The following is a 16,046-nucleotide window of genomic DNA, read 5'->3' on the forward strand; positions in this document are numbered from 1 at the left end:
CCGACAGACCAAGGCTATGAAGGAGTGGATGATCTTCGACGAGCGCGTTGACCGGGACTGGAGCAAGATTCACCCCCCACAAGACAAGAAGTCCGGCAAAAAGCGGAAAAACGGAGGCATCATCGGCATGCCATCCATGGGGGGGCTGAATACTATCGGCTCCTCTGCCTTGAGCTCGGAAATGGGAAGCATGGACCTCTCTCGGTTCGAACATGCTGAACCTGAAGTGCGTCCTTTGACACCTTATTCTAGGACAGGTCGCCAATTTCTGTTGCTTGACATACCTGTGATGAATTCCATTAGCATTTCTTTATCAACGTCGGCGTCTGCTTATGTCCCCTTTTTGCAGTTCTGGCGGCAAGCAATATTTCTTTTTACTTGGGCCTTTTGGAAAGTTGCTGGCAAAGCGCACTTAGCTATAAACAGCTGTACATAGCTGACTGTGTCTCAGCACTCACCATGGCAGCTGTCTTGAGGATTTGATGCTGTGCACTCCTTGTGCAGTGCCGAATGGTTCCAGGTCTTCATCTAACAGAATGAAGGATTTTTACAGTTTTTTTGACGCATGTGATGTGTTGCAGGCGCCCCAGCTTCCTTACACCACGGCGGCATTGAACAATGCAGTTGAGGTGGCTGCTAACACCGGCAGCACCAAGAACCTGACCTTCTTGCTCACGAACATACGGAAGCGTCGTGCCGTGGTGATTGAGCAGCTGGCCAAGCTTGACCTGGCCACGGAATTGGCAGAGAATGGTGCGTCCTGACCTATCTCGAGATGCCATTGTGTTTGTGTTCCCCCGGTTTGTGTTCTTTATATCATCCTTCAGCTTGATGTGCACATCAAGAGCAAATAACAAGGCCAGCTATCGCAAATGTCGGCCCTTCTCCTTTGCCTCCATCTTCGACTGCACTAATAGTTGGGGCCATGTGCAGACAAGTTTGTCACAGTTCGGCTGAGCCCAATAACACATCTTGAGTCACGCACATAGTTGATAACAGAAGGAAAACTTGGACAAGGATGGGTTTGTGTGTGTGTGTGTGGTGTGATGCAAGGGGTGGTTGAGGGGACTTCTTGCCTTTGATTCGATAACTTTTATCAGTGTTAGCAAAGATGTGGTGGAGAACAAGAGACCATAGCCAGCCGCACAGTGCAATAATGCACATGCTTGCCATAAAATTGTGTTCACTTTGTGCTCAACATGAGGGGGCACTTCGTTCCAGGCAAGACGCTGACTTTTGCGGCACCCATCCCAAGTAGTTCTTGGAGTGAGTTGCCAATGTTCATGTGGATGCGGTAGTGTTGCATCATCATCTCACGGGCGGGTGTTTTATGGTGCCACACCTGCGTGCAGATGCCACCTCCGTCCAGAGGAATCTGGACAAGGAGCTTGCAGACTGCCGGAGTCGGATTGATGTCATTCAAAGAGAAATTCAGGCTGTTTGAACCTCTTGGATGATGTGGGGCAGCCAAGCGACTGTCGCGGCATGATCCTGAGACAGGGTCACATCTCTTTGATGTTTGTTACTGTTGATCTGTTCTGAGGTCGGAAGTGCGGTCTTCCTAACCACTTTTTCAAGAACAGTTGGGGATGCTCAGAGACGAACACATGAGGCGTTTGCTTGACTTGGGCCTTCGGGTGCTGTCCCTTGCGTGTGTTCGGTTTGCGACAGTGCCACCTTTTCGTTCGTTCACATGATTGTTGCACATGCTAGAACAACCAGTGTGTTAACATAGAGTGCACGAGCGTGTGACCTTTACAAGTGCTCTTTCCACAAAGATCCCCCTTGACGTCCTTGTAAGCGCTTCAACCTGGGTGAGTTCATCAACACAAGAACGTCAGCCCTCACGCAACCAACCAGTTCCAATATCTACCAATATCTCATATACACTTAAGGGATCAATCTTTTGCACTAGGACAGCTCAGGCTAATTGGGCTTTGGTGCCTTGTCTCCCCATGACCTGCTGTGTGGGGAGTGGGGGAGAAGATTGACCCCTCTCTGGGATCCGCTCTCGAGGTCAGGCAACCTTGCCTCTGACACAGACTGACAGAGCCACCGGTGGTAGGCGAGATCGTCTGCCAGCAGCATGATCAATCTTCAAGCATATGTACATCAACCTCATCCCTGTTCGTCTGGATGCATGATGTAACGGGTATTGCAGCATCGGCAACAAGCGCGCAGTCTGCTCCCTTCGGCCACTCCCAGTCTAGTACAAAGCCTATGCCTTTGAAGTACGGCACATAGGTACTTTTCCTTTGCATATCAGCTGATCTGGCCGTCTTGAGATCTCCCATTGTCCCTAATTGGAGACACACACTGAACAGGCCTTCTTCCCACAGCGCTGGGTACGACCCTCTCATAGCTCTTCAAGCCCATCAATACATCAGGAATTCCGACAACAATGCAAGCAATCGTCACATTTTTGCGGCGTGTAGAGCCCTGAATCACCCTTTTCGTTTCAACTGGTACCACAGCTCAATTTTACCTCAGGTCTGGTTACTCCATGCAGATGTGGTTGGGTAATAATTGGTCAGACTGAATCATTTCGTGAAATTATCTCAGGCTGTTCGGTCCTCAGATTATAGGTCTTGCCACACCTGGAAGTCCACAGGCCCCAGAGCCTGCCGTTACAAAATTCAGTGTCTCCACCCTCCACCACTGCGGCCTTGCGAATGCATTCAGCAGCGGAACACTTCTTCTTCCTCATCCAACATATTCGTGCGAACGCAGGGTTTTGTGACGGTAGTGGTTTCCTCAGAACGGGTGTAATGGAGCCTATTGCACCCTCTGGGCAGGGAGCACCATCAGCCAACCCAGACGTCACAACCGTGACATGGTGTGCCCTGCCGGACGAGATTCTCAGCACCATCCTCCGCAAGGCCATTGAGCCGCCCGGTGATGCAAGAAGCATCATCCTTGTGTGCAAATCGTTCCGGGAGGCGCTTCTCCGCTCTGCCACTGCGCTCGTCCTCGACCAGAACAAGTCAATCGACACGTTCCGCTTCTGCCCGAGACTCACAAAGCTCACGCTGAAGCATGGCTGCACGCGCTGGCCTGGCACCGAGGGTGACGGTGGCGCCCAGCTGATGCACCTTACTGCCCTGACCGAGCTGTGCGTATCTGATGATGCCATGCTGCTCAACAACGAGCTGGAGCATGCAGCATGCTTCTCGTCTTTGAGGGTCCTGGACCTTTCGCGGCGCCGCTACTTGCGCACTGCGTTTCCAATGCTTGCTGTGGGAATGACGGCGCTGCAGCGCCTCGACCTGTCTGAGAGCTGGGACTTTGCTATGGAGAACCTGAGTGGGCTAACAACACTCCAGCACCTTAACCTAAAATCGTGTGGAGCTTGCGAGGACAAGATCTCGTACCTTGCTCCCCTCAGCGGCCTCACCTATCTCAACCTCCGTTGGTGTGACGGTTTTGAGGACGATCATCTCTCTCATTTCACTGGCTTGACAGGCATGCGGCACTTGGACCTCTCCGGTTGTTACCTGACTGATGAAGGATTGCAGCATTTGACGGGCCTCACGTGCCTCCAGCACCTCGCCCTTGAGTACACCTCGTTTACTGGCAGTGGGCTGGCGCACCTCTCCGCTTTCGAGCACCTGCAGCACGTGACTTTTCGAGAGTCTGGAGACGTCTCCGATGCGGGATTGGCGCATTTAGCCGGCATCACATGCCTCCGATACCTTGACTTGCACCAGTGCCGGCAGATCTCGAACGAGGGCTTGGCACACTTGGCCGATCTGCAGCAGCTGGAACATCTCGATCTCGTGCGCTGTTCAATCTCCAGCCATGGCTTGGCGCACCTTACTCGTCTCACCAGCCTGAAGCATCTGGATGTTGGACTCTGCCATAACGTTGGGGACGACGGCCTGGCTCCCTTGGCTTGCCTGACTCAGCTGGAGCACTTGAGCTTTGCAGAGTGCTCGCAGTTGTCTGACTATGGGCTGTCGCTGCTCTCCGGTCTCACTCGCCTTTCACATTTGGACATAGGCAACTCCGGGGTCACCGACCATGGGCTTGTGCAACTGCGCGGCTTTTCACGCCTTGAGTACCTGGACATTCGCTGCAGTGATGTCACTGATGATGGGCTGATGCATTTGGCTGCCTTGACAGCACTCAAGGACCTCGGCCTTGCTGCATGCGACTCCATCTCCGACGCAGGGCTAGCGCATCTCGCCAGCCTCACATGCCTTTGTCGCATAGACCTGTTGAGATGTGCCATCTCTGGCCCTGGGCTCGTGCACTTGACTGGCCTGCATCATCTTGAGGAGCTGGACATGCGGGAGTGTGCTTTGTTGTCCGACTCGGCGCTTGCGCTTGTCGCCAGGCTCACGTCTCTGCGAAAGCTGCATCTCGACAACTGCTTCATCTCGGATGCAGGATTGGCTCACCTAACCAGCTTGCTGCATCTCCAGCAGGTGAGCCTGGACCTGTGTCACAACGTGACACACGAAGGCCAGGAATTGTTGAGGGAGGTGAACCCAGGCCTCTATATCAACTGATGTGCACTCCTCTTTGTCACCTTGAGGTTCGGGAAAAGCTCGCCTTGGCATCCTTGCTCCATGGACGACGCGCTGTGGCGTGCTGACGTCTTATCTTCTTGGCAGGTATTACGCGAACAGTGATATAGCCACTCCAGGTATGTGGTCAATACATCGGCCAGCAGAATACATAGAGTGGTGAAAAGTAATGGCTATTGCCGCTGTAGCAAAGCAGTTGCAAAGCTGCTGGGTGGAGGGCTGGGTGTGTTTCTCGGCGTCGCTGTCGATGACGTTGATGCCTTAGACTAGATGAGCGCAGAGAGACCCCGACACTCCTACACGCTCCTCGCTGACGTACCTGCCAGGCCTGAATGCCGAGTACGCCGCAGGGGGTGGTGTGCATCTCCAGCCAAGTCGTGTTCTTACTGTAGTACATCTGACATATGGACGGTTGGGCACCTTTTGTGTGCCCGAAGGGTGAGATTGAGAAAAGTTTTGTCCATTTGAAAGTTGGACGAAAGGAAATGTAACGTGGCACGTAGGCCAGACTTTTTTAAGCCGACTTCAGCACCGTGTGTACTCAGGGCTTTGGTCAGAATGGCATGAATGTTTCACAAACTCCAGAATGCAAGTCCATTGTATGATTGCAATGAAGTCACGCCAGTTTGGAGCTGAAGCCACATCCTTCCCAACATCCGATGTCACGCACCATCCGTCCCGTCGTTGGTGATGCTTGTTTAGTAGCCGCATCTTTGACATGAGGGTCGTAATCACCCTGTGATGACAATGCATGTGTGTGCTGGGTACAATGCGCGCTGACTCGATGGAAATTCATGTTGGGCATGATTGACATTGACTCCCTTGCAAAGGCAAGGAGACGTCCCACACCATCAAAAAGAGATTGCCAGTGGTCATTTGGTCCGAACTGTTGAACAACTAATAAACGTCATGCGTGATGCTCTCACAGACGACGTCCATATGTCAGACATGCTGCGGTACCGGGCTCGACAGCGCGCCAGCACCAGGAATGCTGTGGGCGAGGGGGTACCGTACTATATTAGACATTTGGAACTTTTTTCGGAGCGTGACGTGTCACATTTATTATTTCTCCGACAGTAAGGAGATTGAAATCAGCAGCGCCGCAGGCGAAAAATTTTTGGAGGTACATTTGTGATGAGCAAGCATTTGCCATTGCAAGAGTTCAGGTGCAATCATGCTCAAATGTATCGTCACACCCCGTGTGCAAGCAAGGTACGGCTATCATCACCCCATATCGGAGCCCATTAATGGCAATATTGCAATGTCCTATCCTACACCACTACCGGTACCCGCCCAGTTAGCAGGCGTTGACCCGTGAACTTGGACATTGAAGCCTTGGTCGGGTCATAGCCTGCTGGGTAGTCCCGTGCCTTGCGCCCGGCTTGTGCCCTGCCTTGAGCCACGCCCCGTGCCTAGTGTCACACCAAGGGCCTTGGCTTTCGCACAAAGGGCTCCAAGGGCCTTAGCTGGGCCGACAACACTGGCCCGACGGGTGGCGCTTGCGTTGTTTGCAGACGCGAAAGCGCGAATATTCCCAACGTTTGCGATGTGCACGTTAGCGGCGCCCGTTACCGCTACGTTCACGGTCACGGAACCCCGCGAGGGCTTGGCTGCTGCAGTCTTGTTGGCCTTGGCCTCCTTGCGCTTGTGGTCCCCGGCCACTTTCTTGTCCTGCGCGTTTGGAAACGTGAGTCCTGCGACTGGTTGGTCATGTTCATCGCCAACAAAGAGCTCATCGTCGTCGCAATCGCCATGCGCCGCTGTATCGTCAGGCCATAGCTGCGCTAGCTGTCGCTTGGCTGTCGACTCTTGCTTATTCTCTTCAGCCTTCTTCTTGCTCAGCCAGGTGAGCGCGCACAAGGGGACTTCGTCGTCAGATTCCCAACCATCAGGCCGTGTCTCGTACAACTCAAGTTCGTCACGTACCAGCTCGAATTCATCCTCGCAAGTCAGCACCGTGTCGATAGCCAGCGTAAGGCTCTCCGTGCAAAGCTCATCTTCCGTTGGCTCGTCGTCACTGCGCTCCGGCAGCACAGGCGCACCTCCATCAAGGCGTATGTCCCCCTTACTATAGTTGGGGAAGAGCGTGGCGGCCTCCGCGACAGCCGCGCGCTGGAAACACTTGTCCCAGCACTTCGGGCATCCGACCTTCTCGAGCCCAGACTTGGCGAAGTGCCATGAGTAGGCGAGGGTACAGGGTGCCGCAGGCACCTTGGAATATTTTTTGGGTCAGCGTCACGCGTGACATTTATTATTTCTCCGTCCGTAAGGAAGTTTTTTGGCATGCGTGACGCGTGACACAATATAATTGTCGACACGGTAAGGAACTTTTGCCCAGCGTGACGCGTGACTCTCCGAATGTCTAATATAGTACGGTATTGCAGCAGCTGCGCGCGACCAGCGAAAGCGCTTGAAGTACCAGACCGCTGATCCCAACGGCTACACCTTTGTCCCATTGTCGCACGAGTCCTACGGCCGACTGGGAAAGCCGGCAACTGAGCTGCTCAACACCCTGGCCATTGCTGCGAGTGCCGCGGGCGTCGTGCTCAAGGGCGACTTTGTTGAGAGTGCATTGCGTGAGCTCAGTGTTTCTTTGTGCAGGGGGAATGGATCATGTACAGAAGCGGCCTAGGAGTTTTTGCGACCTTGGCTGGTGGAGCTTTCGAAGAGGGCCTGCTAGTTCCAATTGCTGATATTCCCTGAGGGGTCCTTGTACCTTTCCGAGTGTGTGTTGGTTTCCTGGTACAGCTCGAGCTTTGATGATTCTGCTTCTCTGTGTAATGAAATATAGTACGGTATTGGTTTACTGGTACAGCTCGAGCTTTGATGATTCTGCTTCTCTGTGTAATGAAATATAGTACGGTATGCCATTAAATCAGCCTACTGAATCACTGCATTATCCTTAAGCAAGCTGTTCGTAAGCGAGCTATTGGATCTTGGTTGCTTGGTTGTATTGCGTCTCGGACGTCTAGACATGTGTCAAAAACGTGATGAGTGTGTTGTGTGACGATGGTCACACAACACACTGCTTGAAGTCAAGAAAAGGGTCCTTGGAATGCAAGGTTTCAAAAGGGTGACAAAAGCGCGAATCCGTCGCAATCTATCTACCTCATGTTGCGTTGCACAACGGGCTCAAAAGCTGCTTGAAAATTCACGCAGGTGTTTAGAACCCGAATAACACATCACTTGTAAACCCTGTGGACGGCACGGAAAGGGCTGTAAATACAACTGCATTACAGAGCAATGCCAAGGATCATTCAGTATACTGCTAAAAATCGTTGTGTCCCTCATGGCTCGCCACAGCACCTAGGTGCGTGGTCGTATGCATGCAAAAGTTACGACAGACCCTGTCAAAGCTGCTGCAAAGAGAAGCTTACTCAAATCCCATGTCGTCAATGACAAGCTCTCGTTGGAAAACAGGCCCTTGAGGTATGCACCCTGCTTGGCGTGCGTGGTATCAGCCCCTGCAGCGTGACTTCTGCTGTGCCGACTATGTTGGTGTCGGCTCTCTGGGAGAGCGTCATTTGCAGTGGTAGGCGCACGATTGACGCCCGGCATGCCTGGCAAGAGCTCCGAGTGGTCAAACGGAGAGCCTGCCAAGCATGTGTCGCGCAGCCTGCTACTGGAGCGACCCGGTGTACCGGACGTGTCCGCTTCAGACATGCCGTCCAACGAGGGGGTGGTTGGCGCCAGCCTCTCTGTTGCCCTGGTGATATGGTCCCTCTGCTGCAAGGAGCGCCCATGCGTCAGCTATAATCAACATACTGTATGTGCTGATCAGGCCTGCACCTGTAAGCACTGCGCTAGGAAATGCTCTCTGCGATTAATCACAATATCTGGTGATTGCTCCAGAATGATTGCTTGGCATGATAACTCAGCCACTGAGTGCTACTTGTGAGCACATCCACATGAAATCATGATCGCTAAAATGCTTGGTAATACCTCAGTTGCATGACATGATGCTAGGCAGCTGTGCTCAAAGCAGGTTGCCAGTGGAAAGCATCAGAGGTGTCTGGACACAGAGCCTGAGCGATCAAACACTTCCAAAAATCCTCGCTTGAGGCCCATGGTCCAGTCACACATACTGATGAGAAACACACCTCGGCGAAGCACTCCGGCCTCGCATTTTGACACGCTTTACCAACCATCCTGTGGGTGGGGGGGGACGACACAGCTTCATGTGCCAGAACCGTGGACAAGCCTCTGACAAACTCGATGTCACTAGTTCCCCGGTGGCTGTAGCTGCGATTCTGTGGAGCAATTGGGATGCTGTTGCTGGCGCCGCTCACATGGCAGCCGTTTGTCGAGGATCGCACACGGAAGGAGCCCTTGGGCACACCCGTGGTTTGATAGAGGTAGTCCCGTGTGATGGGGTCATAGTCCAGCAGCTTGTAGTCTGGAGGAATCGCGCTGACATACCGCCCGTCCCGAATGACCACCTGCATGCAAGCATGCAGGTGGGTCATACCATGCGGTCAGGTGATTTGCCGCAAATTCGAAACCATGCAGTCAACCTAAAAGGGAGAAAGAGGCGTCCACAGGCCGCGAATTACACCCTCTCATCAGGTCATCATGAATGTAGCATACAGGGTCGGAGAATGGCCAACGTCATTGTCAAAAACTGACTGACGCTTAACAGCATGCTCAAGGCAAACCTGCACCCACATGTGGTGAATCACCACTGGTGACATGTAGCTTGCAAATTTCAATTCTAACTCGCTTTATGTTGCTTTTTCTAGGCTCGGCAGAATTGCAAAGGCCAATTGTCAACGCCGGCACCAAGTTGTCGTCATTGCCAAATACATGAACGAATAGCTGCGTTGCAGTTTTCCGATGCACATGATTGAGAAATACGAATGATGACGGACGGCAACATGATTCTCTACTCTTCTTGCAGTTGCCAGCATGCATGAGGATAGTCACCGGACAGTCAAATCTTCATTACAGGATGTTAGAGGCATCATGATGACGCACCCGATCCACTTGAGGGCGGGACAGCAGCTCGGAGTATCTGCGGGCACGGAAGAGGACAAGGTTGGCAGGTCCGCCGACTGTGATGCGCCCATGCTCGGGCAAATGCATGGCATTGGCGGGAATGTAAGTGACGGCAGCAGGCCAGCCGGTGTAAGGCCGGTCAAGCTGGCCCATGCGGACGCCCTGAGTGAAGACCTCAAGCATATCGAGGTCGCCGTATGCGTAAAACTGGTCGCGAGCGTTGTCGCTGGCCATGGCAGTGGGAACGCCTGCGGAGCGGAGTTCATGCAGCGTGGTGATGCCCCTCCAACGAGGAGTGCGCCTGGCGGTGGGACAGCGGTCCTGCGTCCACTCGTTTACAAGCGGGAGTGACACCACTGTCACCTGCGCTTCTGCTGCCAGAGCCAACGTTTCCGCCAGCTCTGTGGGCGATTGGAACGCCAGTGCACTGCAAAGGCATCACCCTCATCAGTCCTTGCCATCGTGCGTGAACTTCCTGAAGAACTGTCTAGATTTGAATCCGTTTTTCTGCGCTTTTGCGTTGCCCATGCTCGCTCGTTTCAAACTATGTGTCGTCAGTATGGAGCGGAGACCACCCTGATCCTGTTCTCAATTCAGGCTGTTGCCGTTGAAATACCCACAATACTTTTCGATACGGATTCGTTAGTTGTTCGCAGTGTCCGTCTGTTTGCTGCATTGAGAGCAGTGCAAAGGCCGTGATCACGTTTCTGATCATGTGCTCGCTCTCCAAAGCAAGGGGTACATTCCCGACATGGAGCTCTGCTGCTGTTGCTGCAACAACTTCAGCTATTTCTGTCGATCTTGTATATTGACAACGCAAAACAAGGCAAAAGGGCTGCTGCAGATAAGCTCACCAGCAGTGTCCACAGACCACTTTGCCTTGGTAGCCATGCTGAATTGTCTTTTCGCAGATGTGGCGGAGGCCCTTGGACTCAGCGTTCCCATTCTCGTCCACGTGGAAGTCCAGCAGAAGATTCCGCTCTGCGGCAAGGCTGAAAATGTAGTCCAGGAGCTCGTCCCGGTCAGCTTCGCACGTGGTCCAGTCATCTTCCAACTTGCCCCCCTTATCCGAACAGCACACGGCCGCGCCTAAGACTCCCCTGTGGTTTGCAACCACATCCACTAGCCGAGAAGCTTCTGACTTGTTCCGGAAAAAACTGAGCGTTACCAACGAAACGCCTTGCAGCTCAACCTGCATAAAGCTCTCGCACGTCTGCTTCTTCATACAGTGACGTGTTTGTTCCTACCTCTTTACGTGCACCAATTTTGCTGGGTGTGCTCTGCAACGTCCCTTTCTCTGATTCGATTCCTTTCCGACATGCGACAAGGTGAAAAGCAGATTTGAAAGGAAAGAAGACATCACATTGCACCTCAAGACTCAGAAACAGCACAGCATCTCAGGTTGAGAGATCACCCTGCCTTGCCACTTGGTGCGCAGCTTGTCAAATGCAGGCCACGTGAGCTCCAGCTGCTTCGGATTCATGTTTATTAGGTGAGTGCGAAGTGCTGATGTGCCATGCGCGTACGCACAACGCACGCAGAAGTCCATCCTCCTGCATACCAAAATTCACACCCATCAGCATGATATCCCATTTCGCCCTCTGCTCTCACATCCCCCGGCCTTGGAGCACCAAGCACGCAGTCCCAATCCTCCCCTGTCCGAATGAGTGGTTGCGCCTTTCCCCACCTGGCTGTCTCCGGCTAACCATAACTGCACATTTGCACCTCACCTCTGGACAGTCATTATCTTCTCGCCACTGCGCTAGGACCATGGTGTGCAAAGTGCGGGTGACTGACACACTTAAGCGCGGGTGGCGTGCCGTGCACGTGAAATCGCTGGAGAGCCTGCCATACTGGAATTGTGTCGCCAGTAGCCCCTCCTTCCAAGGGTGGGCGATCTTGGGGTACCAAGATGTTGCTTCGATGCACTTCGTATGTTGTGCTTGCATGTGATCCACTGTGAGAGCCTTCCTGTTGCTGCAGGTTCATGCTTCGGCAATGTAAAGTGGGCATATCTTGTGCTGAGGCAGTGCAATGTAAGCGCAACCAGCTTGACCCCCAGCGGGTTTATATGGCAACCCCAGTCAGTTTAAATGGAAATAGTGCTCTGATATCTATGACACGACATCGCACCATGAAGACGTCTCCCAAGTTCCAGAAGCTGGCATCCTGTGCAGTACTACTATCTGCCCCGGTCAAGCTTCCAGTAGGTTCCTGCTTCGCTCACATGTGTGCGCCCTTGTCTGCAATAGCACACTACATCAACACGTGCATGCACTTGCCATTTTGAAAGACTGTCGCTTGCATGCAAGGGCTCTAGGCAACACAAATACGCATCAACGTCACCAAACTGTCAAAGCGCGCAGTGGACAGCACGACATGAGTGCTGCTTGTTTGACGCACGCGATACGTGGTATGAGTGCACATCAAATTATTGCGATTGCGTCAGCTGGGCAGTTATATGCCATCAGATCTGGAGCTAGACTGACGGAGCAAACGGACAGAAGGTTGCACACCCACTGAGCAAATGATGTTGTAGCAGCATGCACGGCAAACGGAATTTGATGTAGTTTGCGTCTGTGGAATAGAATGTTCACACTACTCGGTCGGTTCACATGCCAGGGACGTTTCGGTGCCTCAGGGTGCCATGTGATGCGCACATTAGGACTGTACTGAAAGGGACTAACGCCCAGAACGAGCATTCAAGCTCTTGTGGCACGTTGCGAAAGCGTCCAGGGTGAAATTCAAATCATTTACGCGAGGAGTTAATTGACAGTCGTTGTATAGAGTCCTCCGTGCTCGCCTGACACGCAGATGCCAGACATAACGACGTCTTGACGTCTTGACTCTTCACCTGGCCATCGTGCCAGGAATATAATCCAAAGTAACACTTAAAAAAGTCAACGCAGGAGTTCTCGCTCTCACGCTTCGTGGTTGCAATTGAACGCATCAAACGACCCCTGAAACGCACCGATGTGGGTATGAAGGTCCACAAATGTTGGCCATACGCACCCTCCTTCCATGTCGACTACCGTACATACCTGACAAATCTGTGGAGGAACGACATCAACGATTTTGCCATCGCAAATTCGGATGTCGCACAGGGCCAAGTTGTCATGATCCACAACGAACTTGTCCAAATCGACTCCGTAGAGGCAAGCGCAAGGGACATTAACATTAGCCAGAACGTACTCCCTGTCCGTAGGCACCTCTGTGAATCCTTGCAACACGCGTGGTATGACGGCGCTGGACGCCATGTCTCGTGGACCGCCTAGACTGTCTCCCCTGGTGCAACCATACAGGAATGCATCAAGTCACCTAAGCCATGGCATGCCGTACCACGCGCACACAACACCATGCAATTTGAGTATGTACAGCGATGGCGTTTAGACGGTCTGGCTTGCCGAACATGCTCACGAGTTCGAGATTGAATTTCGCAGATACTTGCTGCCTATCTGTCTCACCTGTCAGCTGGCGTCAATTCCGGAAGGGTGATGCCAGCCATCTAGGTCACACTGTGAAGCATTACCCACGCCGGTAGGGGCCTACGCAAGGCACATTTCACCAGGATGTCAATTTGTCGAGCAGTCCCCAGAACGCTTTCTGAGGTGGTGAAAATAGCTTTCCAGCACGTCCAGCGGGGTGCTCTTCCGGCTCTGTTGCAATGTACCAAATGCAATCTGTGATCGGTCATGCGTTCACCATGCAGGATCCCTGATCCGAATATGAAGAAATGTCGTTTCAGTATATTATCAAAACCACGTAGATGGAGAATGACGACTCCGATTGAGGTCGCCCTACCAGAAATCTCCATATCCTGCATTTTTTTTTATGTAGCAAAGCTGACAAATGGCCACCATGGGCCAATTTTGGAGACTGTCATGATCATGTATCACTACCGCATCCTCATGGACATTGGCACACCCAAGTACTACTTGAAATCTTGGTAATGATGATAATGGTGATATGATTGTTCAACAGCAGTAACGCTTCAACTTGCAACATTGATAGCAAACATGTCACCATGCTTGCTGTTGTGCACTGCATGTAAAGGTATAGGAACACGTACAGAGGGGCCTATCAACACCACACATAGCATCTCCACAATCTCAAGATATTACATCTCTTGAATTGGCCACGTTACTAACATCGTTAGGCCAAGCCTCGCCCCATTGGAGAGCATCAAGCTAGTGCACGCATTGTGCTATGATAAAACACCTCTTCTTAAACGACAGCTTCACCTCAGGCTTCTCCGTTTGCTTGCGCAAGGCTGAGGTTACGCAGCTGAAATCAAACCACCATGCCACTGGCCATCTTGGAAAACGCCTTTCTGAAGCAGGCCGGCGCGTTTGAAAGTGACAGTTGCCGCATCGGAGGGTGCATACACGGACGAGTCACCGACCTGCACAAACTCGCTGTTGACGGTGGAGCCGTCCTTGTAGATCCACCTTCCATTCCGGAAATTGCCTTCTTCAAACTGCCCAATGAACTGGCAGCCCATGGATGCGAAATGGTAGCAACCTTGCCCGTGCTTTTTGCCGTCCACAAACATGCCGACATAAATGTCCCCGTTACTGTACACCCACTTGCCTCGTCCAGTGATCACATCTGCCTTGAACTCACCTGAAATGCAGCGTTGACCCATTAACCATTAAGCAGATACTCACTCTTCGTGGAAGCTGTGCTATCTGTGTGCCCTTGTTACAGTTACACAGGGATCGTGCGTCATCAAGCCCATTGAAGCGCCGTCTGTGGATGCTTGTTGCAATCACAACAGGCCTGTTGTGATATCAAGAGCCTCTCAAAATGTGAAATTGTGCTGGAGTCTGACAACGAGTCACATGCAAATGTACACTCACCAATGCCGCCTCCGGTGCGGCGGTGGGTGGAGTCACCGGATTGTTTGGTTGTTTCCCTTGCCTCGCACCTTCATATTTTCCGCCTCCAGGGAAGGTCAGTACACCAGCTCCGGTCTTCTTGCCGGCTGCGTAACTGCCCTCATAGAAGCAGCCATTAGACCACGTGTACTTGCCCTTCCCCTCTCGAATGCCTTCTACAAGCTCGCCAACGTACACATCCCCTGGTTTCTCATCCTCGTCCTCCCCTTGTGGTGGAGGGGGGAAGCTGAGCGTGCCCTGCACGTTGCCAAATTTTGTGAGAAGGCTGGCACAAACAAACCGCCGCGTTCGAGCAATAACCCTCTCATTCAGCGGCAAGCCGGGAAGGCTATCCAAACGTAGCAGTGTGACTTGACCAGTCGTCAGTCATTCGACAATCCAAAGCAATTCCGGGGCAACAACCGTCCAAAGCAATTCCAGGGCCGCCAGTCGTCTCACGGTGTGCTGTATTCATGACAACAGACCCATGTTTCTGCTTCCTTCTGCCAAAGTCCATAAGCAATACCAAGAGCTGGCACGTTGAGCACATGACTCTGCTTGCGAGGATTCATAATGCCTCAGCAGCAAGTCAGCATTGACATCAGCGTGTGCTCGCCATGAACAGTCGACTATCAGCCTGATGTTCATCATGTTGATGTCTTGGTAGATGCCAAGCTTTCAGGGCTCACCTTACCGTGGGGCCTTCCAAATTCACTGAACGGCCCGGGATTTTCATTTGCCAGGTCGTTCCACACCTGCATGGCCCATCCATAATGTACAACTGAGGCATGAAGATCCAAAGAAGCAACAAAAAGTGGCATAAAAACTCCACAGAAATAGCAAAAAGTGGACATCTGGATTCTGTCAGAATCGCATGAAAGTCAAGGACGTGCATTTTCACTAAAAGTACCTCTCAACGTCGACATCAGAGGGCTGCGACTCAAGTGCAAACGCGTCAGGATACAGGTACAATCACAGCTGCGCGACCCTGAACCACAAAGCACTCGCCAGCATTGAAAATTGCTTGTGTTTGTCATTCGGCCCGGAGTGTCCCGATGGTTTGGAAACCAGCACACCCAGGACTCACACTTGCACACGAGCATCCGCATCCTGAACAACGCCTAAATGATAAGCAGCATGCAATTCTCTCTTGAAAGACTTTGCATCCTAAATGCAAACGTGTTCGCCACGGTGTCAAGCTCACTTTCTACTGGCGATGCAGTACCGGTTGTGGGATTTCCTCTTCGTCCGCCATGCTTCTCCCGCGTTTGCAATGTAACGGCACTAAACAAATTTATTGATGTATGAATATAGAAGCTTTGAATGAGAGGTGCACGTTAACCTGCCTGCAGTGAACAGGACACTGCGAGCGTTCGCGACCAACACGTTTCTCAGGGTGCAAGTTGCACTTTGCAACTATGTAAGCAATTTATCAGTGCTGACATGACGTGTATGCATGCTTGTCACAGTGGACGCCAATTTTGGCGATGGCGAGAAGACTTCTGAGAAAATACAAATCGTGGAATCTGGAATGGTATGAATCATGCCGTAGCCCATGGCATAGGATAGGCGCATGTGTCCGACAAGTACCCAACGGGGGTCCGCAACTTTACAGAATTCAAGCAGGCAGCAACGAATACAGCAA

The 16,046-nt window shown here is 52.3% G+C and overlaps 1 protein-coding gene across 1 annotated transcript; it reads right to left on the reverse strand.

Annotated features, from left to right (window-relative positions):
* Positions 1–13,800: 13,800 nt before the first annotated feature.
* On the reverse strand, positions 13,801–15,656 carry LOC149810322 (uncharacterized). The gene is made up of 4 exons (XM_089994296.1): positions 15,627–15,656; positions 15,091–15,156; positions 14,452–14,659; positions 13,801–14,147 (listed from the first exon to the last, which is right to left on the reverse strand). Exons 1-4 carry the CDS (start codon positions 15,654–15,656, stop codon positions 13,801–13,803), a joined length of 651 nt encoding a protein of 216 aa, XP_089850422.1.
* Between the last annotated feature and the right edge of the window lie 390 nt (positions 15,657–16,046).

The sequence above is a fragment of the Nuphar pumila genome, unplaced genomic scaffold, assembly GCF_984573655.1.
Source record: "Nuphar pumila unplaced genomic scaffold, dmNupPumi1.hap1.1 HAP1_SCAFFOLD_390, whole genome shotgun sequence".
Lineage (NCBI taxonomy): Eukaryota > Viridiplantae > Streptophyta > Magnoliopsida > Nymphaeales > Nymphaeaceae > Nuphar > Nuphar pumila.

Excerpts from the sequence above, each read along its gene's own strand:
- LOC149810322 (XM_089994296.1), bottom strand. The coding sequence starts at position 15,656 with ATGGCGGACGAAGAGGAAATCCCACAACCG. Across the intron at positions 15,157-15,626 it reads AAGAGGAAATCCCACAACCG|GTGTGGAACGACCTGGCAAA; the intron begins GTACTGCATCGC and ends TGGGCCATGCAG. Across the intron at positions 14,148-14,451 it reads TGGAGGCGGAAAATATGAAG|GTGAGTTCAAGGCAGATGTG; the intron begins GTGCGAGGCAAG and ends GCTGCATTTCAG.